This window comes from Phaseolus vulgaris, chromosome 5 (genome assembly GCF_051622355.1).
Source record: "Phaseolus vulgaris cultivar YP4 chromosome 5, ASM5162235v1, whole genome shotgun sequence".
Classification (NCBI taxonomy): Eukaryota; Viridiplantae; Streptophyta; class Magnoliopsida; order Fabales; family Fabaceae; genus Phaseolus; species Phaseolus vulgaris.
In genome coordinates, this window is record NC_143502.1 from 330187 (window position 1) to 356500 (window position 26314).

Consider the following 26314-nt stretch of genomic DNA (forward strand, 5'->3'; position numbering starts at 1 on the left):
TGTCTATTGATTTTTGGATGAGATTTGAGTCCCAAATTCGTCCCACAGGATTTGCAATAAATTTTGTATTCATCACTGCCATGGCCGAAAGGAAGGTTCGTTTGTGTGTTAAACTGTTTGTTTTGTTTCCTAGCTGAATACTCACCTGTTTGACCTGAAATTTGTTGCGTTCTGTCCCAAATTCAGTCGAGATTCTAACGTGGAATTTTAGGAAAAAACTATTTCGGGAGAATTTTTCAGAAATTTTATTTAAAACCAAGGCTATCTTCTACCGAAACTCGTGAAATTTTGTCATACTTTCTGCAATTTTTTCTGGGTTCGTATTGTGTTGAAAAAATTCGCTTGAGTACTTTTATATGTTGTTTGCACCCAGATAAGGAGACACGTCCATAAACAAATCACAAAAAAAAGATACGGGGAATAAAAGCCAGGATGTCTTTTTTCGAAAAACCAGTTTTGTTCACTCTCGGTCTAGGACTTACTACGCCTTACTTCTTGGGTATTTCAGTCTCAAATTTTTACTAGTATTTGCAATAAATTTTTTATTCATCACTGTCAGGACCGAAAGGAAGGTTCGTTTGTGTGTGAATTTGTTTGATTTTTTTACTAGGTGAATACTCATCTGTTTGACCTGAAATTTGTCGCATTTTGTTCCCAATTCAGTCGAGATTTTTACGTGGAATTTCAGGAAAAAACTATTTCAGATGAACTTTTCAGAATTTTTGTGCAAACCAAAGTTATTTTCTACCGAAACTCATGATATTTCACTATTCCATATTATGTTGAAAAAAAAAATCCACACAAGTACTTTCACATGTTTACACCTAGCTAAAAGGACACGTCCATAAACAAATGACAAAAATGAAATATAGAGAAGGAAAACCACGTTATAGGGATAACATCACAATACTACAAAGGGGCTTTGAAAGTGGTGAATGTAAATAATACTTAAAATTAAAGATAGACAACATTTATATCATTAATCCCTAAGCTTTGACTTCATCAAGGGTTCTCGTTCGAGTGAACAAAGTTCCTGAAAGGTGATAAGTGTTATCACATTAGTTTCTAAAAATTAAGAAAATGTTTAATAAGTCTTTGAAATGAAAAGCTTTTTTTTTTATAATTTCATACCAAATATGATTGTCTACTAATGTTTTCACAATACTTTTTTTCTTAATTTCTTTTAATCCAGAGATTAATGTGACAACATATTCCAACTTCTGACACAAAAGTGGCTTTCCTGAATTTGGATATGTTGGTTGGAAAATCACACAAAACAAAGAACTATTTTTGTAACATTTTAAAAACAAATTATGCATATGCTTTACATCTTTCTAAGCATTTTACAACTTTTATCTAACAAAGTTGATTTCTTTTTTTCGTTTACATTGGTTGGGGGCTTAGTAAAACACACTACAACTTGAGGGAGATAACAAATACTATATTTGGTAATAACATCACATTACATACCTTACAAATCCATAGTTTACAGATAGGATACATTGTTATCAATCTCAGCATTACAAGTCTTTGTTAATTCTGTACAATTTATGTCAGGCAAGAACACATGAGTGAGTGCGTGTTCACTGTGACTATTGTTGCTATGCTACTTTTTCAAATAGCCCTTACCTTCAACTTTGTTTCTGAGTGTGGATGGAGGGGCTTCTTTGGACTTGAAGGAACACTTGAGAATTTATGTACCAGAATTTTGAAGCATGGTAAAAGTACTATGAATAGAATACCCAAAATGATAGGTGAAGCAGCAAGCCACCCTAATAACTGCAAAAGTTTGATAAACAAGGGATTTTAAAATTGAGCAGCACAAATTCAAGGACATCAAACATGGACATTGAAAAAAGCAAAATTATTCAAGCTGCAAGGCTTTGTGAGAACTATAAACATGAAGTAATCAAACATACAATGAAATGCCAGATCCAACGGGAAAAGTTAACAGGTTTCTGAATTTCTAGGTACAAAAGCATTCCAAAATAAAGTATAGAATAGAAAGATTTACTGTCAGTGTATCAAAAAAAAAAGACCTTAAGTGGTAGAAACCAATTCCACCATGCATAACTTTTTAATGAAATAAAATTTTATTCAACCAAAGTCAGAAGAGAACACTTAAATAATACATAAATGATGTCTATTTGAGTGAATAGCACCAGCAGTGAAGTTATGTATATAGTAAAATAGAGAAATTAATAAGGAATGACATAAAATACAAAAAGTGCAATTAGGAATGATAGTAAAAATAAATTATCTAAAATAATATCTTTCTGATCCATATAACCCTACACTTGTAATTTATAAAATTTTCAAAATATTACAAGAAGTGCCAAATCAAAGTAAATCAAAGTAAACCAAATTACAGAGATAATTGCACACCTTCCATGTTGTTCCCTCCAGAGATAAATCAACATTACATAACATGTCTTTCTTGTTAGAGGAAAATAGGAAATACAAAGAAAAATATGTGTGCATATAGTCTGGCAGAGTCACAGTTGAGACAAATTTTAAAATCTTCAATTAAAAAATTGAATAGAAAAGTAAACGACAGGAACAAGTTTGAATACTGGTTAACAAAGAACCTGTAAAATAGGTCAATGCTCCATTTCAAACTTCAAACTATGGCAAAGTGGCACATATGGGAAAAGAAGAAATGAATGTACTGTTCTTATTATGTTTTGGATACACATCTCTATATTTAAGACAAATCCACAAGAAAATATTACGTGGCAGCACCTACCGCATGGGCAATACTTAATATGACTTCATGTGAAGCTTGGCCAGTGAAAACTTTCTTTAAAGCATCAGATGTTAAAGGGAAATGAGATCCACCAGTGATAGCTTCACCAAAGCGTAGAAAGGGTACAACCAAACTGAAAAACAAATGAAAGCAAATACCAATATACAAACAAGAGTAAAATCAATATTTATACACACACACACACACACACACACACACACACACACACATATATATATATATATATATATATATATATATGTATATTATATAATCTATTATGAAAATAAAAAAATATTGGTCATGGAATAAGAGAGAAACTAAATATCCAACACTTGACATAACAAGGGAACATGAAAAGATATATGTGTATAATTAAGAAGAATATCTGAACTCTTTCATTGTTTTTAGGGCTCTCTCTGTACACACTTATTTCTTTACCAAACAATTTTAAAACAAAATGAATTTCCTATTAGGGGCCCTTTCTCTGAACATGAAAACATGTTTCTATATGAACATTATTTGAATCATATATATAATATAACCCTTCCTCTTAACATTTGGGATGCAACAGCAGCTAGAACCTTCATCATTAGGTTTTCAAATTGGACAGTCTTTCATTTGATTGAGTTGAAACAAAAACCTCTATTTGACCTACTAGGATGCAACTAAAGAAAAAAAGCCAGTTCTAACAAAATTTAAAGTCATAAAATTATTTATAAGACATTTGCATAAAAATCTTGATTGTAACATGGCCAACAAAATAAAAGTGGAATGATAAATGATTCCCCAAAGAGAAGGAAAGTAAATGCAAATACAGAACAGAATACACATTACCTCAACTCTATTGGAGTAGCAATGAAGTTTGCTAGCATCACAGTTGGAGCATGGCAAAGTGGTCCAAGCAATGCAATAGCGACCCCACAGAGGAATACAGTGACACCTATTTGAAAAACATTAGCATGTCTAACAAATTATACAAGAATGTGTCATTATTTCTCAGATATCTCATTAACAGCATATTTTTCTTCTTTTCATTTTGTGATGCATTTGGCAGGTTGAATCAGTTTATACTTTATACTCAATTCTAGTTGCTGCTCAATCTTGAAATCATACAGTTTCGGGATTACATTATTCCAGTTGCATTTTCCATGAGCTGCATCTCTGTTTTCTAGAGTTAATTGAAAAATATACTTTTTGGGAATTAGAGAGAGACTAAACTGATTATGCTAGTTGGTTACCAGTACTGAACTACGGTTAGATAGAGATTGTAATGCAAAACTAATTAACTTAAAATTGACTGTTCAAATTGGTAAAGATGCAGAGCATAAATGCTGGACAACAAACAGAACCTTATTGAACCTACATGTATGCAAGCAAGTTGCAAGTGAAACAAATAATTCCTCTTCTGAGTTGATTCATGTTGGAGATTTCACACTGACTAGAGATTAAGACATTTCATAGTATGTAATTGGATGCAAACCTTAGCCGGTTTTATAAGGTTGAATTAAGCTTAAAATTTACAACGTACCACATATAGGAAACACTCCCAATGTAAGACCAAGAGCAGCAGAAAAAGCCAACTGGTTTGGCTCAGCTCCTCTGAAAAAAAAAAGATCAAAATAATCTATCCATAGCTGTCTTCACAAGCCTGATTCTCATAACAAATGATAGATATTCAAAAGACTTCCAAAGGCAAAACTATACAACTATTTCACTTCCATAAAAGCAATTGATATTTCATTTTCCAGCTTGAAACACATTCTCACATGGCTTCTCCAAAAAGGTGGAGAGAAAGAATAAGCAACAACCATGAATGAACATAGCCAAGCTTCAACAAGAGGCCACTTAAAATTTCTCCTTTTTAACAAGATATATCCAGAATATATACACACTCCCAACCCTAATTAGTTTTAGACAGGAAAAATATAAAAATGAAGAACAATTATATCATCCATCATGCATACCAATGCAATGGAAAACCAAATTTAAGAACAATAGATCATGGATCAAATCAGACGCAGCAGAGATTCAGAAAAAAAAAGGAAATTTTTGAAGAGCACCTGCGGATAATGGAGAGAAGGGGATCGGTGACCTTCTTTTGGAACCAATTGGTTGTTCCCACTTTCCCATTGGCCATCTTCGTTCAAAGCTTCAAACTTTAACTTCCAACTTCAAAGGGTTTTCACTAAATTGAGACCCCAGATGTTCCAAACCAGAGAATTAGGGTTTCTCTAGCCACAAGAAACCTCACCTCCAATCCAATGAAGAACAAAATTAAAAATTATAAAACTAATTACTCTGAATTTCTGAAGGAAAGTACATAAATTTCAGCAGTTTAATTAATTGATTGATTGTGGAAACAGTGATGATGAAATGATTTGGTTGATTGAGAATTGAAAATGACAATGTTGCAGAGAAAGAGGAAAGAGAGAGAGAGAGAGCTTTGTAGTCCTATCAATTTGTATGCATGGATTGGATCACATACCTAATTTTATATATTTTTACTTTAATAAGATGTCAAAAAACTAATTAAATATATTTATTATTACCTGAAAACATTTAATTTCAATGGAGGAAAGAAGATGACATTTTAAAATTTCTCTCCTTTTGTAAGGAAAATGCTATTAAGAATGTATACAAAAATAAATTAACATTTTAAGATGTTTTCAACAAAAATATATTCTTTTTCATTTATTGATATACCATTTCATTGTTAGTAAAAATATTAAAATAATTCCAATTGTAACATATATTAAAATTTATTATTAAGCATTGCTATTAATATCTTAAGTTAATAATTAACTAATGTTATTATTCCATGGCACACATTACAAGTTTTCTTTTCCATTAAAATGCATATAATTAATCAGATCTAGTATTTTCTATTTTTAAGATCAAATGTCCAATCATTGTAAAGAATAAAATTATTTTGATGAAAGTTAACTTAAAATTCAACTTTTTTCTTTATTATTGGGTGTAGATTGGGTCTTGGGTGTCGGTATTAAATATTGGTGTGAGGTAGTTAACATAAATAATTGAGGTTGATTCTTCCTACACCATATCATTTATCATTATTACCTTTATCCAACACTTATATAAAATATCTATTTTATCTTTAATAATTTTAAATTTTTTTCTTTTCAATATTTATATTTAAATTAAATTACAAAGTTATAGATATACAAATCCGAAACTAATATATTATTTTTGAATTTAATCATCCAAAAGCTTATTTGGACAGCATAAATGATCTTTCGGACGTCAAGGTCCGTAAACAAACATAAATAAGTTCTGAATTTCAATCCTCAGCACCATTTACAATACACCATTCTGGATATGAAAATCTGAAATTCATTATTCACTTTCAAATATGACCATCCGAAAGTTTAAATGAAATATGAAAATGATATTCTGGATTTCAAAATCCAGAATATATAAAAATGACTTTCGGATATTGAAATCCGTAAGCAAATATGTGAAAAGAACATAATAGAGTTTTAAAATTTTCGTTTAGTGTGAGTCAAAATTGATTGAGTGTAAGAAGCAATTGTGAATAATTGAATGTTCAAGTTAGTTATTATTTATTATTTAGGATGATAAATGTTATCAATTGTGTATTTTTATAGGGTGATGTGAGCTTTCGTATTAATGGTCCAAGATATTTGAGTTAATAATCTATATTTTTGAAGAAAAGTATTTTTATACCATGAAAAAAAAAAACATATCTTTAACACGATTCATAATGATATAATAATATTTTTAAATTAAAAAATAAAATAAAAATGAATAAAATATTAATTTATTAAAATGTGAAGTATATATATTTTGAAGAGTATCCATCTTGTTCTTAAGCGTGATTTGAGGGGTCCTTGGTTGTCTTGGATGGTAGTGGTGTGTCAACGAGTGATCATGTCATTCCTTCATTATTATTATACTTCTCCACAAACTTCATTATCGTAGGTTAATTGTTTTTTATCTACCAACCAGGAACTTGTCTTTTAACGACCACTTTTTTTTTATTTATTCCTTTTTAAGCTTTTGTTTTGTCTCCTTCAGTGTTCCACTTTCCATGATCAAAAAAACCCCAGGAATCTAGAGCTGCATTTCTCATACTCTTGTTCATGATATTACTTTTAATTAGTATATATTTTTTTCTTTACTAATCACATTTAGTGAAGCATATTTTGAAATAAACTCACAGATTGTGTTGTGTTGTACCTTGTGATGATTATCCTCATCTCTGCCTCCCACCAATCAAACTTCTTCCTCCACTCATTCATTGCCAAACTACACACAGGACTCAGAAGATGATGATGGGACAAAACCAGTACTCTTTCACGTGAGCTTTTGAGGGAAATCATTCACTGCTGCATACAAAATTTTATGTGCATATACGCTCATCTGTCTACCACACAATTGGTTACTGATCACCTAGCTATCAGAACTCGTTATTGAGTCACATATTACGTTATTTCAACATGCAAAATTGGTTATCCGTGTGATTCTTTTAATATGTACTAGTAAATATAAAATTGGTTATCCATGTGTCGGTAAATAGTTACTTTTTACGAAAAAAATTCAATTTTATTTTAATATAAATCATATATTACCGATTAAATGACTTAACCGTATAATATAAGTCATTCTGAATAAAAAAAATAATATATTACACCAGTTATTATTAAGAATAAGTGTTATTATATCAATTATTATTAAAAATAAGTGTTAGATATTTCTTTTTATTCTATTTTAAAGTTCACTCCTCACTATTTGTACTATTATCCTATTTTAAATTTGACATGTTATCGAACGCAATCTTATCAAATGTGTATTGTTGTGCAGATGGTGCCAATACAGCAGACTCAATTTCTAACCTTGGCTTTTTGGGACAGTGAACATAAGTAAGATGGCTATGCCTATATATATGGTGTAGTGGTGTAGTGTGAGTGGTAGAAGAGTGTGGATAGATAAATAATGGCTTCCATGCATCAACAACTGACCATACCTTTTCTTTCTTCTACTCTTCACCCATATTTTTTCTTCTTTCTTCTTGCTATTGCTGTGTTGAAGCTAGCAAGAAGACACAAAATCAAAACCAGTCTCAATCTGCCTCCATCACCAACAAAGCTACCAATCATTGGCAATCTTCATCAGATAGGCCCATTACCATTCCGTTCTTTCAGTGCTCTCTCACAAAAGCATGGTTCTCTGATGTGGTTGCAGTTGGGGCAGACTCAAACCTTGGTGGTTTCATCAGCAGATTTGGTGAGAGAAATAATGCAAACTCATGACTTAGCTTTCTCAAACCGACCCAAAATCGCAGCAGCCAGATACATACTGTATGGATGTAATGACATTGGTTTTTCATCCTATGGAGAAAGCTGGAAACTTAAAAGAAAAATATGTTCCCTTGAACTTCTGAGCCCCAAAAGGGTGCAGTCATTTTGCCTCACAAGGGAAGAAGAAGTTGCACAATTGGTCAAAAAGATAACCGAAGCAAGCTTGAGAGATGCATCCTCTGTGAATCTAAGTGAGTTGCTTCTTGAAGCAGCAGACAACATAGTCTGCAAATGTGCTCTTGGACAGAAGTATGCTAACAGCAGGGTCAAAGAACTTGCAAGGAGGGTGATGATTCAACTTGCAGTTACCACTGTGGGTGATCACTTTCCTTTGCTGAGTTGGGTTGATTTTCTAACTGGCAAAGTTCAGGATTTCAAAGCCATTTTTGTAGCATTTGATGCCTTATTGGATGAGTTAATTGTGGAGCATAAGAAGGTGCAGAGGCAAGCTGATCACTGCTCCACTGATAAAGACTTTGTGGATATCCTCATCCGACATCAGAAGAATGCCATGCCTGACTCTCAGCTCACTGACAATGACATCAAATCAATTCTACTGGTTTTTCTCTTTTTCTGTTCTGTTCTATTGCTTTCTTTTCATTTTCTTCAAACATTTTAACTGACTCACTTACTATTACTATCCAAGGAAGAACAAATAGAGTTAATACAAATTTGTTCTTACAATGCTTTTGTCAATCCAAATTAGTCTTTCAAGGGATGAAAGTTGTTAATTTGAGTGGATAAACTTAACAGTAAGTTGACACTTTTAAGGACTAACTTATAGGAGAAAAGTTTTGTTAACACTGAGAATAATATTAATTTATTAAGGTGTGAAGTGTAAGTTTTTAGTGTTGTTGAGGATGTTAATATATAGCATCCAATTTATATAGATATGTTGAAGATGTTAATATATCAGTATCCAATTTATAGATATGCATCTTGAGAGATCAAAACATTACATGTTGTCTCTTTAGATCAAACAAAAGGTGGAGTTCAGAATTAATACTATTTTTATACTTACAGGACATGTTTTCAGCAGGAAGTGACACAAGTGCAGCAACACTAGAGTGGGCTATGGCAGAGCTCATGAGAAATCCAATGAAACTGAAGAAAGCTCAGGAAGAGGTGAGAAAAATTGTAGGGCATAAATCAAAGGTAGAAGAAAATGACATAAACCAAATGGACTACTTAAAATGTGTAGTCAAAGAAACTCTAAGGTTACATCCAGCTGCTCCTCTCTTGGCTCCTAAAGAGACAGCATCCAGTGTGAAACTGAGAGGATATGACATTCCTGCAAAAACACTGGTTTATGTGAATGCATGGTGGATTCAGAGGGACCCTGAAGTCTGGGAAAGGGCTGAAGAGTTCATTCCAGAGAGATATGGTGATAACCATGTTCCTTTGAAAGGCCAATTCATTCCATTTGGTTTTGGGAGAAGAGCATGCCCTGGAGTGACCTTTGGACTTGCTTCTATTGAGTACATTCTGGCCAACCTTCTTTATTGGTTCAATTGGAAGTTACCTGCATCTCTTGCATCTGAACAAGACATAGACATGAGTGAGACATATGGGCTGATTACCTCCAAAAAAGTGCCAGTTCTTCTCAAACCAATTCCATTTCAACCAAGTTTCTAATTTACTTTCAAGTAATTTATGTTGAGTTATTGTTGTATGTTTTTATGTAATGAGTGTGCTAAGTGGTTTTGTAAACCATATGTACTCATGTTTAGGAAGATTATATATGTGTTATTTGAGACTCCTATGTTCTCATCTACAACTTCTTCTTGATGAAGAAAAAGTGATACTTAATGAATAAATGAGGTATTAGTCTCTTTCATAACCCAACATATCACATCTAATATCCTAATTAGCACTCACATTGCATACGAGATACGCACAAACACTCCCACACACCACACACACGTGTAATTTTCAATATGTAGTTACACATATATTATATAAATTGATAATTAGATTTATATAAATAAGTATGTTATAATTTTTATTTATTTTGATAGAAAAATGTTTTTTATGGTTATTTTGATAGATAAATATTTTTTAATTTTATAATCACAATAAAAACTTATATAATATATTTTAATTTTTAAAAAATGAATGTATTTATTTTTTTTAAAATCATATTAAAATTGTGAAATATGTAGAAAATATTTTGAGTTATGTTAAAGGGGTGTGTTTTACTTCATAACTTATATGTCTTTTCTGTCTATGTGTTGTCGACATCCCTAATGCAGGAGAGTGTGATAGGCGTCATGTCATGTCATAAGTGAGAAGTGAAGTGAGAAGTTGAGGTGATATTGAAATGGGAGTATTAAGAAAGAAAGAGAAGATGTGTGAGGTCCAGAATTGGAAACATGTAAGAAATGCTAAAATGTTGAGCAGCTGTGGTGTCATCTCCATCTTACCCGTAATAATGTTGTGTGTTGAATGCTCACCTAATTTGATGATGGCCACTACACAAAAGTTATCCTCTCCAAAACTATTGAGCTGTGATTATCCCTTTTGTCCATTGTGGAGGTTATCCCAGCTCCACACACATGCCCTTCCAGGGAGCTAATTCATCTTTTTCTTCGGATGACTTTTGTCCTTCTGTATGACTTCTTTGTCCTTCTTCATAATCTAAGCCTATTATATATTCCTTCTTCCAAATTATTCGTTAATATTTTTAAGTGGGATTAAAAATTTAAAATAGGGTGCTAAGATTATAAGACCACAAGCTCAACTAAGTAACGATATTCTAAATAAAAATTGGAAAACTTTAAATTTGATTCTTCACTAAGGTTTTGAAAAGTTCACTAAAAAAATTATGAGATTGATTTTTTTTTTTAAATTATGGGACTCCTATAAACAAAGATGACTTATTTTTATTATTTACGATTTTTTAAAATAATTTATATTATTGTAATTTAACTTATATTTGCACGTTATTTTCTTTTGGATGAAGGTAATTATGTACTACTTATTCGATGTGATTATAATTCTTACTTTTTTAATTTAAAATCTATATAAATTATTTTTTATCTATGTGAAATTAGTTTTATGTGGTTAATTATTACTTATATGAATTTGCATAAATGTCTTGAGCCACTGATTGCAACAAAATCAAAATCTTGGGCTCCACTTCTACAGATTCGAAAAAGTTAACTACTGTATTGGCATTTTTAAAATGTACTTACGTTATATTTTTTAAAGATCATATAAATTATTCAGGAAGAAAACTTTGTTAAAGTCCAATAATAAGGTTTTTCCTGAAATTGTTTTGCAATTTCGTATTCAGTATTTAAATTTGATACTATTGAGCAAGTAAAAATAATTTCATACCAATTGATTTATACAATTGGTGGTATTGTCCACCATACATAAAATAAATTACCCACGTAGCGTCAATTTATTTTAAATTCTGACATTTAAGAGGTCAAAAAAAAATCACTGATAAATTTTATAAAAGAACATTAAATTAAACATTGTGGAGAATCGATTGTAAAAGTAGGATATAAGATTTGCTCCTTTCATAAAGAAGACAATTGCAGATTAGATTATATGAAGATACACAATTTAATAACCTTTTACAAACCTTCGCCAAGGATCTTTATTAAAATTCTACCGTTGACTAATAACCTTTTACTCGGAAAACTACACTATTTAATTATATTAAGTTTAGATAGATAGATCATTTTCTTCCTCACATTTTTTTTATAAAAAAAATTGGTAGAACAGAGAGATAATTTTAGGAATACCAACTAAAAAAGTTTAAACCAAAAGCAACTTTATTCGGTTGTAATTGGGTGTCAATAATTCTCTACTAATAGCTGCTTCATGTAATTGTGTTTCATAAAATGGTATATGTTAAAAATAAGTCACGTTTCAATTTAATGTAAAAATCAACTGCACGCGTTAAATGAAATAAATTTAAAATAAGTAAAAAAAATATAGTGTTTAAGAACATTGGAGTTAATTGTAGAAAAAAGTATTTGGTAAAATTATGAAAAGAAGCATAATAAAGTAAGTATTGTTGAAAGAAACTTGAGCGTGATTATGCATAACCTTCTTCAAGACATTGTAACTTGATATCTTGCATTAGGCGTTGAAGAGAAGTTGGGTCGCTGGTAACAATAGCATCAACATCTTCAAACAACATCCTTCGCATGGATTCTTCATCATCAACTGTCCAAGCATACACCTTTTTGTTCCTCCTGTTCATTACAACGCTAAATATGATAAAAACTTGTGTTCCTGCTGCAAGCTGCCAGATGCTAAATGCTTTAATAAAAAACATACCTGTGCAGAACTTTAACGAGCTTTTCATTAATCAATCGATGGTAGACACCGACAACCTCCGCACCTTTCATTCTCAACAAATTTGTCCTAGCTCCAGTAGAATGTTCTGTCATTACAATGTACCCAACCTGCATCATCATCCCCCAGACATAACACATCTATAATACAATTCCAGCTTCGCAATGATGATGCCAATAATTTCATGTCATCAAAAAGTTAATCAGGCACAACTAAAATATTCAACTAAACCTCAGTCTTATTTCCACTTCCTTATCTACAAACAATAATGAATTACCTCCCTTTTTTTAACTAAGGTTAATTCTTTATTTGTACTGAAATATTCAATAAGAATACCAATCATGATAACACTGCCACTGCCACTGACGGTTATTTGAAGAGTAAAAGACTAGTACTTTTGGTTAACGTTGGATAGGTAAAGACTCAGTTCTGAGCACTTTCTCATGTCATGATATTTTAGAGGTTTTGAGATGACTAATGTGCATTGTTATAAGGCGTTCATGGAAGTCATGCATGAGTTTTTAATGTTAGATTTTTGGAGGTTCTCGGCTGATGGGTTTTTGGAAAGATTCCTTCGTTTAGACACGAGTAAAGACTGTCAAGACACGCCTCATGACTAGCTCAGTTGTCTGTTCGGTTTTTCTTTTCTGTGGATTCTTTGGTTCATCCAAGGAGAATCTCTATTCTTATCTTCCCCCTTCTCTAATAATATTTCTTTTATCCAAAAAGAATGAATGGTAGCTTCCTATCTAAAATCCAATTTTCCATTCTCTTAAAGAATCAAAATTACAATATTCTTTAGTGCTGCAATGCAACTATCACTTATTAGAATGCATAGAGGGCCCTGATAACTTTGTTTTCCAAATAATGACTTAAAATGCAATGAATGAGCATAGATATCTGACACCAGCCCAAGGTATTCCATGCTTCGCATAAAGAATTCTGTTATTTGCACACCACTTTTACACCAAGTCTCAGAAGCATTATCTTATTATTAAGCATTAATTATCATTCACTGTTTATATTGTCACTTGCAACGGCCATAATTCCAATGCTAAGTGGGTCTACAAGCCAATACAACCCAAAGTACAATCTTTTGCTCTTAAGTTCCCTTACCATTTTAGACTGAAATCCTAAAATAATAGTAAATGAAAAACTATCATAAAAACAATAGAAGATTTTCATACAAAATGGTAACATCAAAACATGAGAAGACATGCAAACAGAGCTAAATAAACTGCTTCTTACAGTAATATTTGATGAGAGTTTAATTACATCCCTTGCTACATTGTCACTTTTAGCCCATATGACGCAGTTGCTGCACTCTGTATTCTCCACCTGAAACAGATATATTGTTATTACAGATGGAAACTACATGGCCACAAAAGCAGAAAAACTAAGGACACTCGCCACCAGATCAAAACAGTTTTAATGGAGAGGGATGAATGCTTAGAGGATTAGGGTTCGTGGCAACAAGTTCACAAACATCTTTTAGTCCCGGTACATGATTAGGATTGAAGATGAACAAGGAGTCACTACAAGGAAGAGTGACTTGTTTAGAAGAATCTAGCAACTCTTGAAAGTTTTCTCCAAGAAATCAAACAATTCCGTTGAAAGAGTAAGACAAGGAGATTAAATAACATATAAATCTTCCATGTAATAATATAACTCTTTGATGTTCTAAAATTTGTTAGAATTACAATTTTTTTAATTTAAAAAAACAATATATAATTTTATGCCAAGAAAAAGTATTCTATCAAAAATTACATTTTTCTAACTATTATAAATATTTTTCATATAATTATCATTTCTCTCCATTCATCCAAACAAGCGGAAAAAAACTACCTCACTTCCTTCCTATTTCTATCCCTCAAAACATCATACCATTTTTACTCTAACTCCTGTTCTTATCATTCCTCACTCTTCTTTCCTATCTCAGTCCTTGTTCAAACAAATCATAAGGAAAAAAAGAACTGAAAATCACAAGTAGATGAACATGTAAGGCACAGAAGTATTAACTTACAGCAGAGAGAACATCTTTGGCAAGCTCTTTCTCATAAAATGGGGGTCCAACCTTAACATCTAGAACTATCCGACGTACTGAATTTACAGTCAACTAAAAAAAGGTATAACATGGAAAGAACATTTTAAAGAGATAATTGTCATTGATAGCAGAAAAAGAATATAATATAAAAGATGAAGCATGTATACCAAATATGGTGAAAGCCAACAGGGAAGAAAAGAAAGAGCATTTACTGAATCTCGTGAACATACCATCAGAGCATCTTGGATTGTTAGTATAGTTTCATCAGTAAACTTCGAGATAGACTGGTGAGAACGACTAAGCTCTCTTATCTACATAAATAAACTGAACACAATCTTAGTCAATGTTACTCCTTTCTAATGTCTCAAAGAATTCTCAGTAAGGGAGAAAAAGAATGATGGAAATGTTCTTAAAATGTATGTACATGTACCCACAACTAAAATGCAGTCCACTTCGGTGCTTAGAAAATAGCAGGACCATCTAGAAAAACAAAACTAGAAACCCCAAAAACAATACACTGGCAGCACTACGAAAAGGTTGCACAAAATGAAGTCTGCCAGTCTCACCTCATTTGAGCTCATGTAACCAACTTTTATACTAGCGTTTCCAGTTAACTGCTGCAAATCCCTGCCTGCATCGTGTGAGAATGAATCTCAAAGTGGTTATAACCCTATCTCTTCACACAAAAAGATTTAAATCAGTTAAAAAACAATAAAAAAAAAAAATAAAAATGAACACCTTAATTTTTTTTGGCTAAAATAGAATCTGGGTCCCTTGGCTATATTTTAAATTTCAGTTTGTTAATTTAATTTCAAAAGTTTCACCTTGGTCCCTTAAAATTGTTCTGTTAAACCAAATTTGACCTTCCATTAATTTATCACACAAATTTGGTCAAATTAGTGACACGTGGCAAACTGTGAGAGAAGATGCCCCGTTAGCCAAGATCGATGCCCAAAGGTACAAAAATGAATGAAAAGACTAATTTAATCTCACAGACACACTATAAGTATCAAAGCTAAATGAACTAAAGAGAAAAACTAAAACGTAAATGTAAGGGAATAAAAGTCTACTTTTGCCTAATTCTTTCAAATAAGATAGTACTGCATTTAATTGAGTTAACAAGTTGTTCTGAAGAAGTTTCACTGTGGTCTTTTATAAGAGACCAAAGTGAAGCTTCCTAAATGTTAAGGGACGAAACTGAAACCTAACTAAAATGTAGATCAGGGAACACAATTCTGTTAGCCTAATTTTTTCAAGGTAGATCTAACTGAGTTAAGAAATGTGCTTTTATCAAGGTGCACTAACCAGTTATCACAAGAAAACCTCAAATATCATGAAATTTGTAGATGACTTCATAAAGGCAACAGATGTGAGATAGAAAATGGTTTCAACAAATAATAGTACGGAAATAGAGTTAAGGACGTTGAGAAGAAGGCAAAAGTACCTGTCGTGAAGAGCAAACAGAATTCCGTCTGAAGAACGAGAAACGTCGATCTCAATGCAATCCGCGCGAGACTGAACAGCGTGGAAATACGAAGCCATCTGCGGGCAGAAAAGAATCCGGAATCAGAAACCATAACATAACATGAAACAAAAAAAGAAAAACAACGAAAATAAAAATCAGAAGAATCCGAAATTAGCAACAATAACATGAAATACAAAATAAAAAAAAAAGCTTAAACGAAGAATCCGAAACGAACAACTATGACAAGAAATGATAAACAAAGAATCCGAAATGAACAACTATAGCATCAAATTAATGAACGAAGAAACCGAAATTAACAATTATAGCATGAAATGCAAAAGGTTAAACGAAGAATCCAAAACTATAAACTATAACATGAAAAGAAAAGAAAAAGGTTAAACGAAGTAAATAAAGCGAAGAATGCAGAATTAACAGCTATAACATAAAATGAAAAAAAAAAACGTAAAACAAAGAAGAGAGAGAGAAGGCTACGGTGTTTAGAGAAACCAAAACTAACAATTATAGCATGAAATGCAAAAGGTTAATCGAAGTATCCAAAACTATAAACTATAACATGAAGAAAAAAAAAAAAGGTTAAACGAAGGTAATAGAGCGAAGAATGCAGAATTAACAGCCATAACATAAAATGAAAAAACGTAAAACGAAGTAGAGAGATATAGAAGGCTACGGTGTTTGGAGGAGCCTTGGAGGAATCGCCACCGTGCGCGCAGACGAGAGGAGGATCGTTGAGCCAACGGCATCTCATGAATTGAATCTGCGGCTCAGGAACAGTTACAATAATGAATTACATAGGAAATGAAAACGGCGCAGTTTATGAAGAATTTAGTTCAGCACAGAGCGAGTGAAGGAAGAATGGAACCTGGTGGAAGCGTCGGAGGCGAAAATGGAAGAAAATGGGAGGAATAATGGCGAAGATGGCGAGAGAGAGAATGATGATGTTCCGCGAAGGAAGCTTCAACACACTTCTTCCCGTTCTAGATCTCGAGCTACGCATCATTGCTCGCTTTTCTCAAATCGCCGATCGTTTCGTCTGGTTTTTTTCCGGAGTTAGGGTGAAGAAGGAAACGACGCAGAGCAATAACAGAATTGAAATCACGTCAACAAAACTTCTTATAAATACGCCTTCTCGCAATACCGTTAAGTCATCAAACTAGAAATAAGTTTTATCATATTTTATTTTTCCAATAAAAATAGTCACATTTAATTAACATTTTTCATCAATTTAGTTCTCTTGCTTCTCTCTACAAAAACTCCTTAATTTTGATCTCTCTAAAATAATTCAACATTATTTAATGAATTACATAAATACTTCGTAAGTGAATTTACCTTCTTTACGGATCATTATGTAGGATATCCAACACACCTCTTATGCGGAGACTTTCTAACTCCGCATTAGACTATATATTGTGAATAAAGAATATAACTTTTATTTCACTGCTACTTTTTAAATAAGAATATAATCTTTCTAAATAATATAACAATTGACTTCTTAGATTTTACCTTCTCTCTCATAAAACCTATACTATAAATTACATTTAAAATCATAGTATAAATGACATTCAAAACTAGAATTAAAGGTAATAATTATTGCCTACTCAAATTTCAAAATAAAACTAATGACACTTTGAGTTTAATGCTAATATATATATGGATGGTCCGATAATTGATGGTATGTTAAGGTCAACAAACTCTCATTAGAATAAGTTTTAAACGACTCACACAATAGTAAGAAGGAGACTATATATATGAGTGGTTCAATAGCTGATGGTATGTTAAGGTCAACATACTCTCGTTAGAATAGGTTTTAAATGACTCACAATAGTAAGAAGTGAATTATAAGTCTAACTCAACCTATAAAAGTGATTTATAAGATTAATTTTGCAACAAAATACCTATATCTCTACTAGTCGATGTCGGATCTCCAACATAAATATTTTTAATTTATATATAAGTAGTTTCTATAGCATGTTGGAGTGAGAAATGAAATTAGAGATTTATTTGGCGTGTGTTATTGAAAGTGAGGGGTATACATTGTAGTTATTTCTATGTTTAGGGATAATAGTGAGCAAAACAAAGATCATGATAGTTTGAGATGCTCAAGAACTGCTGAAATATCACAGTCCTCATAGCTCTTCTCTGCATAGATAATGTTGGGGCTATCTAGGAAGAACACATCTTCTCTTCTGTAACTGTCTTCACTTCGAACAAGCCTTTCACTGCCACATTCAACAGCCCCTCTCAGAACAACTGTCTTCTGTATGCCACCCATGAGTTCTTCATAATCTGTATCTCCTTTTTCTCCCACAAATACAACCACTTTTGATAGATCAATCCCCCACTTAACTGACAGATACCTGAATGCACACACAACAACAACATCATCATCATAAGGGTCTACGAATTATGAACATTTGAAGAGGCAACAATGCTCCTCACCTTAAGGCTTGTTTTCTTGAAGCAAACAGTGGTATCACATTTAACCTCACTCCTGCATGAGTGTAGACAAGGTTACAACGTAAGCCTCTCATTCGAAGCCTTTGCCGAAGCTCATCTATCTTCCGGGTCTGCAAATTCTCATCACAAATTTCAAAAAGTTACAGCATTTAAGAAAAGTTTAACCATTCACTTGGATCTTGTATTTTAACATTTAAACCAGCTTATAAAATGAGGTTTACACCCACTTATATACCAGACTCAACCAACTCTCGCTAGCATAGACTCTTTAAATGGCTCTGATATAAGAATTAAGAAGTGGACTTTAATAAGTCCACCTCATAAAACTGGTTTATAAGGTGAAATTTGCAAATAATATTTAGTCATGAATCTCCAAAAGGAAAGAAACATGTCATCTTACCATGGCTTCAGGTTTCAAACTATAGGAGAAGCACCTTGAACTGCAAGCACTGCCATACTCTACAATGTCATTCTCCTCTTGGTCATCAATTCTAGCAAGCCTTGGTATTGTTGAGCCAATATTCTCACCTGGCCATGCATACTCAACATGGGCCTCATAATCAGCATCAGTCATCAAATCTTTCCATGGAAAATACATTTCACTTCCACTGTTGCAAACCACAGCATCAAATTCCTCTAAGTTCACTTGGGAGCTGTTCAATGCTTCAATTGTCTCTTGTAAACTTAAACCAGTAAGCAGCACCACACCAATTTTGTCTGGTTGCGCCACTTTCATCACATTCAAGATGATTGTCTGAAAAGCCTTAGCTAAGTTTCCATCATTGTCATAACAATCAGCAGCAACTACCACAAGACTTTGCCTCCTACCAGGGAAGTAACTGTTGTTAGAATTGCCAGTGGAAGAGACCCTGCACATGATTGCTTCAATAATCTGCTTCTGCCTTGCTGCAGGGTCCGTCTCACCATTCATCTTGGAGTCTCCTTCGGTGGAAAATCTGAAAGAAATGTCTTCTACATCTCTCAGTGAGTCACTGATTGGTTCTTCAGCAATTGGTGTAATTTCCAAGAGTGAGGTGGAGCGGCTGTTCTTGCCATGTTCAACATGGGAGAGGTAGTTGCGGCAGTGTTCAGGCCATGAGAAACGATGGATGTTTTTTAGGCCGTTTTTGCGGCATTCTAGCCAAAGATTTTTGTCTGCAACAAGCTTTAGGAGTGCCTCTTCTATGGCTTTCTGGTCATGTGGATCAATCAAGAGTCCATTGTTGAGTGCCTGCAATGATATGTAACACATGATGAAAGAACATAAACAAAGTAAAAATAGGAGAAAATGGATTCTATAATTTGCAGTGTACCTTCAGAATATCCACTGGCCCTCCATTTTTTGTTGCAACAACAGGTAAACCATAAGCTGCTGCCTGTAATGTGGGAAGAACAAGGAAGCAATGTAATTTTCTGTGTAGTGAATTGTGTGAATCATATTTCATAAGCTGAATGTCACTGAGGCTATTAGCTATCTGAAAAATTAATCTAGTTTATTGGTTTACCTCTATTAGTGTGAGACCAAATGGTTCCACCAGAGCAGGGTTGATGAAAACACCCTTCAAGAGACAAAACCCCCATGTGTTACTGTTAGCAAATATAATGTTCAAAAAAGACAAGGCAGTTACAGTCAGATAAACTTTCAAGACAACAATTAAGACATTTTGGTTTGATTGTTTAACAAATGACTTCAATAGGTCAAAGAACAAAAAGTGTTTTGAACTTGAGTTTTTCCATGCTTTGTCTATCAAAGAATGCACCTTGGTCTTTGCAGCCAGACGATATATATCTGGAACTTCAGATTGCTTGTGATGCTTGGGGTAAGCCACTTGGCCATACAAATCATACTTGTCAATGAGCTTGAGCACCATGGTAAGAACAGTGGAGCTGCTGTTAGACATTTCTTCTATGTCATCTCTGTTGCCAAGTATGAGGGTCTGCCACAAAAGTAGAAACATGTCACTCCATCACATGCTGATAATCATATGCCAAATCTACATTTTTTTTTTCAAACAGAAGGGAAAAACTCACCAAGTTAGCTAGCTTCCTTAGGGCCAGGCATTCCCCAAAGGCCTTGAGCAAAGTCATGACATTTTTCTTTGGGTCAGGGCGAGACAAGGCTAGTATTGTTGGTTTGTGAGGATTTGTGAAAAACCTCATTATCTGCATGGCACAACACACTTCATCTTAGGAGAAAAAGTTACAATTCCTCATTTTACAAGTATTTCTTGTATAATCACAATATTTACATGCACAACCAATAAAAAGAATCATGCAGAAGCTTTTTAAAATGTTATTTAGAATTGTTCATTTGTTGTGCTTATAAGCAATGTGCTAATGTGATGCAAGAATTGCTGTGATGAAAAAATGGTGAATGTAGGGAAGATTGTAAGACCTCAGACCAAATTGGAGGCAAGTTCATTTTGCTTTGAGCTCTGTTGGATCCAATGAGTGACTTGAGATCCCCTTCACCTTCCACTGTGTCTTGTGTTGTGACATAGCTGAAGTCCATGCCTGGTGGAATGACCTGTGACAAGATTCAGAAGCAAGACACACTTCAGCATCTGTGAACATTGTTTGACAAGAAAAAACCATCAAGAAAATAGTGACATTGTGCATACCACCATCCTTGGCATGTGTCTTCCTAGGCAACTCACTCCACGTCTTCTCCTCGCCCTAAGCTTCCTCTCCAACTTGAGATCAAACCCATCATACAGTCCCCATTGCTCTTCAATCTCTTGCCTTGTGCTGGTGACAACCATTTCAGCAGCATCCACACCAAACTCCTCAGCCTCAATCCTCCTCATGATCTTGTAGGTTGCATTTATGGCCTCCCTGGAGAGCCTCCCTTGCTTCAGCAACTGCTCAAACTTGTTCCGGCCTAACGAGTGACCGGTGAGCACCATAGGCACATTCAATGCACCAGATAAGTGTGCTGCTACCTCCCCAGCATCAGCATAGTGACCATGGATAACATAAGGCCATGTTGGCTTTCCATCATTCACTTGCTCCCCCAAAACTCTTGCCATGTTCACAATGTGACTCAAAGAACCATCCACAAATTCAGGTAAGTGAGGCCAAAGGGATTCTTTTGGTATGTACCTGCATCAATCAATGTCTTCTATTAAGAAATGGACTTTAAGCCTAACTCAACCTCATAAAACTAGTTTATGAGGTGAAATTTACACCCACTTATACACTGTCGATGTGGGATCTCCAACACCTTCTACTAATCAAGTTCCATTTTATGACCTTACCCCAAATGAAAACTCATGTGTGGTTCTTACTTATCACGAGGTCCACAAGGAAGACGAATGATATATGCTCCTCCACAGTCACTGCCATCAGAGGGGCAAGACAACATCTCAATAGGCTCTCCATAGCTGGAATCCACTTCTCCTGGTGAAGCTATTTGTCTAGTCAATAGATCAACACGGTAAACTCCTTTTGTGTTGGCTAGAGCACGAGCAAGTTCCACTACATATTTCACCTGAGATTGAAGCAAAAACAAATAATGGTGACAAAGTAATAGCCATAGGACAAAAGTTTATTATGCTAAGTTTGGTTCTTAACAAAGAAAAATATTATAGCCATAGGACAAAAGTTTGGTTGCTGAGTAAACAGATACCTGACCACCAGTATCAGAATCTCTCCCAAGTTCCATATTATCACCTCGTACCAAACCATGAATACTACATGACAACATTAAAACTGTGAAAATAATAACTACAAAGTTGTCAGTTTTAATGCCTTACTCCTGTTATATTTGTGATGAACTTGAATGAATGAATACAGGAATCAAGTTATTGTGAAAGGTAAAAGCTTTTCATTTGGGCAAATGCACAAAGTTAAAAGAATGTCTTACATGGATTAGCCTTTCATTGACACAGTTTTTCACATATTTTTAGTTAAGTTAAAGCAGTAGTTGTTGAATTGAACTATTTTAAAAAAATTTAATAAGTCTCTGTACTTTTAAAGTTTGTAATTGGGTCTTGGTTTAAATTTATTAAACCTCTTTAATTACAGCAAAGTTAAATTAAATCCACACAAACATAAGCAAATTCATCTTACATGTGCATAAACTAATGAAATTTGAGATCAATATATATTTCTTTGTACATTTCAAACTCTAAATTTGAATATATAGCAATCAAATATAACAAATAACTTTAATCATACCAAAGAAGGGACAAAATAAAATAATGGACTATTAGAACTATACAGAATCATAAAACCTCTGTAAAATTTTACATTCATTTCAAGTTTATATTATTGTATGATCAGAATCCATTGTGAAATTTATTAGCTTTTAGATAACATAACATATACTAAGAAGTGGACTTTTAAGCCTAATTCAATCTTATAAAATCGATTTATTAAGACTCATGTATATATTATGAAATGTCTTTTTATCTCTAATTGTAATCTCTAACAACATACCAACAATGATTTCTGATTGAATGAATAATGTATGTAATACCTGATTAGGACAATATAAAGGTTCCTAGAGTTATCATCCTCCGACCAAAGTTGCATTTCAGACATGATTCTGGGAATATCATCCTTGACATGAGGTTCCAACCCATTATTACTGGCATCACCTTTTTCTTTCTCACCTTCTGAGAGCTCAGAAAGGTCATTTGCAGCATCATTACGCCCTTCTTCACGATCAAGACGCCTTCTTGCTAGCCTTTGAGCATCATCACATGCAATCTGCAACAATTATAAATAACCTTTGTTCTGAGAATAATTAAGTTTAAGTTTGATATTACACATAAGAGGATTTAACTACTTTTCAAAGCTAGACTAAGCTAAATTAAATGTGATATAATTAAAAGAAGTGGACTTTAAGTCTAACTCAACCTTATAAAACCGACTTATAAGGTGAGGTTGACACTCATTTATATGTTCTGAAATGTTCTTACAAAACCAGCTTATAAGCTGAGGTTTGCACTCACTTATATATTCTGAAATGTTTTTATCTTTTGTCGAGGTAAGATCTCCAAAAATATAGTTCATTCCATATATTCAAAGTAACATAACTATAATGCTGATACGATAAGCTATGAAGCACAGACACGCCTATTCAATGACATGTTAATGTGTCAAACAAACACTTTGCTGAAGTGATAATGAGAAAGCATGTAATGTTACCTGTTTCTTTTTGCGAGTGAGGTGCCATATGCGCCAGCACATATTCTCCAACCTGTTACTACGTTCACGGATATTCCTTGTAGCTGTTACCTGCATCATGCATCAATCTCCATTACTCATGCTTCCACTTAGGCTTTCACAAAACTGCATCTTCTTCCTTTTCTCTCCAACCATTTTCCACTTTTACTACCAATTTATTCATGCTGCTTCCTTCCTATACTCACATCATCCCAAAAATATGGCTTCATCAATCTTTACCAAGAGACTATATTCTACACTTTTATTGTTAACTGCATTTTCTATTCTGTGTATGCCAAAACTTTTTCCCTCTACCATGCTAAATCAATTTTACATAGATTGTTCAATTCATGTTGGTGTGAGGAAATCCTGTTATTTTTCCTTGGAAAATCATATTTCATATAACTCTGCATTTAACTTGAAGGTTATAACATACTTGCAAGTTGCAAGTAGCAAACTCTTTTTTCTTTTTGTCAATTCATGCATATGGTTGAATTTAAAGGACTATGAAAGAAAGAGTTTAAATTTTATATAGTATGGTGTACATAATTTCACATTAGAAATCAATAAAAAGACAATATAAATAATTATTGTAAAAATCAGTAGATTTATTATTAGATTATATATGTATTGAAAAGTTGTAATGATGGCACCAATTGGTGAACATCATCAGCTAGTTGCTATCTTCCACCCCACAAAATGTATTCAGAAGCTACAATTTCTCCCTTTATATAAAAGTGGTCCCAATCTGATGTAAATATCTTCTTTCACTTATTATAAAAATCCAAAATTTGTGCCACATGAAATTCAGATATAATTTATCATCAACCTTCCCTTTTTTATATATATTCTACTAAAAAATATATACATAGAATTTATCTTTCTTTTTAGGGGTGGCAAAACGTATCAGCCGACCCACCATTGGTCCATCAAAAAGTGGGGCGGGACAGACGGACCTGTCAAGGTTGTGCGGTGGGTTGGCGGACTGACCCTTTACTTTTCAATTTTTTTATTTATTTGTAATTTTTTTATTTTAGATCTAGTTACTTGGTTATAATAATTGATATCAATTTTTCGACAATAAAAATATAATTAAGATAAATAAAATTAAATCAAATTTTAATACTCTAATAAAAGAAAGTTTAATACCTATCAAAATAAAGTAAATATCAATCATAATTCGATGAGTCAAATGATGTATAAAGAAATTAATATAAATAAAGTTCTATATAAAACATTGACCACCACCAATTTTTATTCAAAAAATATGAGATCGCTCTTTAAAAGTATCAAAAGTAAAAAAAAGACAGGTTGGCGGGCCAGAGCAATTGACAAATTCAAAAAGTTAACCCATTTTGTCATCCTTACTTCTTCTTCACTCAAGAACCTAGTTGTTTTTATATAATCAAATGTCGCATAGTTTAAAAATCAAAATAAATGATCATTTTAACCACTTTTATTGTTTAACTTATGAGAGTGTGCTTTTTCATTATAAACAAGAACAAAATCACTAAATACCAAAACATAGAATATCTTGAATGTAGTAACTTGAGTAGCTTCCATATACTTAAAATTTGGAAGATTCATACCAAAATCAAAGAGAATTCAAACCACTCTTACCCCTTGACATCTACTAATAACTGGATAATCTTAATCCTATAAAATAGTAGAGCATGTAAATGAAAACTGGTTTTGTGGCATATCAGTCAAAATTTCAGTGACTAAAAGCAGAGAGACAGAAAAAAAAATTTAGACAAACCTTAACCCAAGTCCTGTAAAGGTCATGTTCATCAAAGCTATTGACAACTTCTTCAACAAAGTACTTGGTGGTGGGATTAAACAGCTTTTCTACCCTCTCATCTTTGTTCTCTTCTTCAAACTTTGCAATCTTGACTTTACCATCATTCTTCTTCTTCTTCCTCACACTGCTTCCCACGTCCAAAATGGCCTCCAAATAGCCATTTAGCCATTCATTCACAGCAGCCATGTTTGAACAAAAAGCAAGTAAACCTCTTCACTCTGTGACCCTCTTGAAATTCAGTGACATCATTGTATCATTTCATTGCACATGCTTTGTAACCAAAAAATCATTGCTGAATGCATATAAACAAATTGAAATTTTGTTAAGATAAAGGTAGAAGAAGGTGTTGTGGTTTCAATTGTGAGAAATGGTTCTGGTTTGAAACCAAGACTTGGACAATAAGTTCTTTATAAAGGCTTTTCTTTTTGTTCACAATTCCATTTTATATTTATAAAATATTCCACTTAGAAAAGAGAATATTATGTACATTTTTTAAAAAAGCTTGTGAGAATATAAGAAATGGGTGGCTTTGATTTGATTCCCTATCTCATATTCCTTGCATGAAAGGTATTATGTGAACCAAATATGAAATATCCTCATTCTTTTGCTATATTCTCCATTTGCCTTCATAATTCATTCAGTTGCCTACTTGAAGGATCTAGGTATTTGCAGTTTATGTGAAGTTCATGCATTTTTTTTTAGTGGGATAAGAAAAAGTGTAACATTTCCTTTAGAAAAAGAAGATAAAGTTCATATAAGTAGGCATACCTAATTAAAGTTGTTTTGGTAACATGTATTTTGCAAGACATCTGTTAAAGAACAACTGATATATTTATACCTTACTGGTTTTTTCTCAAAGGAAGATAACATAAAGTACAATATCTTGCATGCAATTCATTAACTTCTTTCCATTGTTATACCTAAATAGAACTATTTTTGTCTTTAAAAGAATTAG

General features: G+C 33.0%; 4 protein-coding genes across 15 annotated transcripts; 1 reads left to right on the top strand and 3 right to left on the bottom strand.

The window, feature by feature from the left end:
• Nucleotides 1-740: 740 nt before the first annotated feature.
• On the bottom strand, nt 741-5232 carry LOC137834583 (uncharacterized). Of its 3 annotated transcripts, XR_011084925.2 has the most exons (7): nt 4810-5232; nt 4278-4348; nt 3584-3689; nt 2747-2879; nt 1630-1779; nt 1471-1539; nt 741-1033 (listed from the first exon to the last, which is right to left on the bottom strand). XR_011084925.2 is itself a non-coding variant. In XM_068642625.2 (6 exons), exons 1-6 carry the CDS (start codon nt 4884-4886, stop codon nt 980-982), a joined length of 591 nt encoding a protein of 196 aa, XP_068498726.1. In that variant the 5' UTR covers nt 4887-5224; the 3' UTR covers nt 741-979. The 3 variants fall into 3 exon arrangements, 2 of the variants coding, with proteins under 2 accessions (XP_068498726.1, XP_068498727.1); XM_068642625.2 differs by lacking the exon at nt 1471-1539 and having other exon boundaries at nt 4810-5224; XM_068642626.2 differs by lacking the exon at nt 741-1033 and having other exon boundaries at nt 1421-1539; nt 4810-5224.
• A 2297-nt stretch (nt 5233-7529) lies between these two features.
• On the top strand, nt 7530-9928 carry LOC137834584 (phenylacetaldehyde oxime monooxygenase CYP71AN24). Its single transcript, XM_068642628.1, has 2 exons — nt 7530-8647; nt 9112-9928. Exons 1-2 carry the CDS (start codon nt 7724-7726, stop codon nt 9721-9723), a joined length of 1536 nt encoding a protein of 511 aa, XP_068498729.1. The 5' UTR covers nt 7530-7723; the 3' UTR covers nt 9724-9928.
• Nucleotides 9929-12000: 2072 nt separating this feature from the next.
• On the bottom strand, nt 12001-17060 carry GDPD4 (PLC-like phosphodiesterases superfamily protein). Of its 6 annotated transcripts, none has more exons than XM_090302045.1 (9): nt 16792-17060; nt 16600-16686; nt 15891-15988; nt 15013-15077; nt 14677-14757; nt 14426-14518; nt 13651-13740; nt 12385-12512; nt 12001-12299 (listed from the first exon to the last, which is right to left on the bottom strand). In XM_090302045.1, the coding sequence occupies exons 4-9, from the start codon at nt 15025-15027 to the stop codon at nt 12140-12142; spliced, it is 567 nt and encodes a 188-aa protein (XP_090158171.1). In that variant the 5' UTR covers nt 15028-15077; nt 15891-15988; nt 16600-16686; nt 16792-17060; the 3' UTR covers nt 12001-12139. The 6 variants fall into 6 exon arrangements, with proteins under 6 accessions (XP_090158171.1, XP_068498732.1, XP_090158172.1 ...); XM_068642631.1 differs by having other exon boundaries at nt 15013-15073; nt 16792-17055; XM_090302046.1 differs by having other exon boundaries at nt 15013-15122; nt 16792-17014.
• An 846-nt stretch (nt 17061-17906) lies between these two features.
• ATSPS4F (Sucrose-phosphate synthase family protein) lies at nt 17907-26109 on the bottom strand. 5 transcript variants are annotated; one of them, XR_016520808.1, is made up of 14 exons: nt 25318-25756; nt 23541-23630; nt 22867-23099; nt 22015-22078; nt 21674-21876; nt 21008-21488; nt 20782-20913; nt 20418-20549; nt 20147-20323; nt 19892-19973; nt 19700-19762; nt 18787-19617; nt 18369-18496; nt 17907-18286 (listed from the first exon to the last, which is right to left on the bottom strand). XR_016520808.1 is itself a non-coding variant. In XM_068642629.2 (14 exons), exons 1-14 carry the CDS (start codon nt 25543-25545, stop codon nt 18010-18012), a joined length of 3093 nt encoding a protein of 1030 aa, XP_068498730.2. In that variant the 5' UTR covers nt 25546-26109; the 3' UTR covers nt 17907-18009. The 5 variants fall into 5 exon arrangements, 4 of the variants coding, with proteins under 4 accessions (XP_068498730.2, XP_090158170.1, XP_068498731.2 ...); XM_068642629.2 differs by having other exon boundaries at nt 19892-19945; nt 25318-26109; XM_090302044.1 differs by having other exon boundaries at nt 19892-19945; nt 21644-21876; nt 25318-25739.
• Between the last annotated feature and the right edge of the window lie 205 nt (nt 26110-26314).

What these genes read in the sequence shown, in the direction of transcription:
- ATSPS4F (XM_068642629.2), bottom strand. Translation starts at nt 25,545, where the DNA reads ATGGCTGCTGTGAATGAATGGCTAAATGGCTATTTGGAGGCCATTTTG. An exon ending in CTTTATATTGTCCTAATCAG is followed by an intron (nt 22,079 to 22,866) that starts GTATTACATACA and finishes GTTGTCATGTAG; the next exon opens with TATTCATGGTTTGGTACGAG. An exon ending in GTCTGGCTGCAAAGACCAAG is followed by an intron (nt 19,946 to 20,146) that starts GTGCATTCTTTG and finishes TGTCTCTTGAAG; the next exon opens with GGTGTTTTCATCAACCCTGC.
- GDPD4 (XM_068642631.1), bottom strand. Translation starts at nt 16,929, where the DNA reads ATGATGCGTAGCTCGAGATCTAGAACGGGAAGAAGTGTGTTGAAGCTT. An exon ending in CCAAAGATGTTCTCTCTGCT is followed by an intron (nt 13,741 to 14,425) that starts GTAAGTTAATAC and finishes TATCTGTTTCAG; the next exon opens with GTGGAGAATACAGAGTGCAG. An exon ending in CTCGTTAAAGTTCTGCACAG is followed by an intron (nt 12,300 to 12,384) that starts GTATGTTTTTTA and finishes TGTAATGAACAG; the next exon opens with GAGGAACAAAAAGGTGTATG.
- LOC137834584 (XM_068642628.1), top strand. Translation starts at nt 7,724, where the DNA reads ATGGCTTCCATGCATCAACAACTGACCATACCTTTTCTTTCTTCTACT. An exon ending in ACATCAAATCAATTCTACTG is followed by an intron (nt 8,648 to 9,111) that starts GTTTTTCTCTTT and finishes TTATACTTACAG; the next exon opens with GACATGTTTTCAGCAGGAAG.
- LOC137834583 (XM_068642625.2), bottom strand. Translation starts at nt 4,886, where the DNA reads ATGGCCAATGGGAAAGTGGGAACAACCAATTGGTTCCAAAAGAAGGTC. An exon ending in GCTACTCCAATAGAGTTGAG is followed by an intron (nt 2,880 to 3,583) that starts GTAATGTGTATT and finishes TTTGTTTTTCAG; the next exon opens with TTTGGTTGTACCCTTTCTAC. An exon ending in ACTCAGAAACAAAGTTGAAG is followed by an intron (nt 1,034 to 1,629) that starts GTAAGGGCTATT and finishes ATCACCTTTCAG; the next exon opens with GAACTTTGTTCACTCGAACG.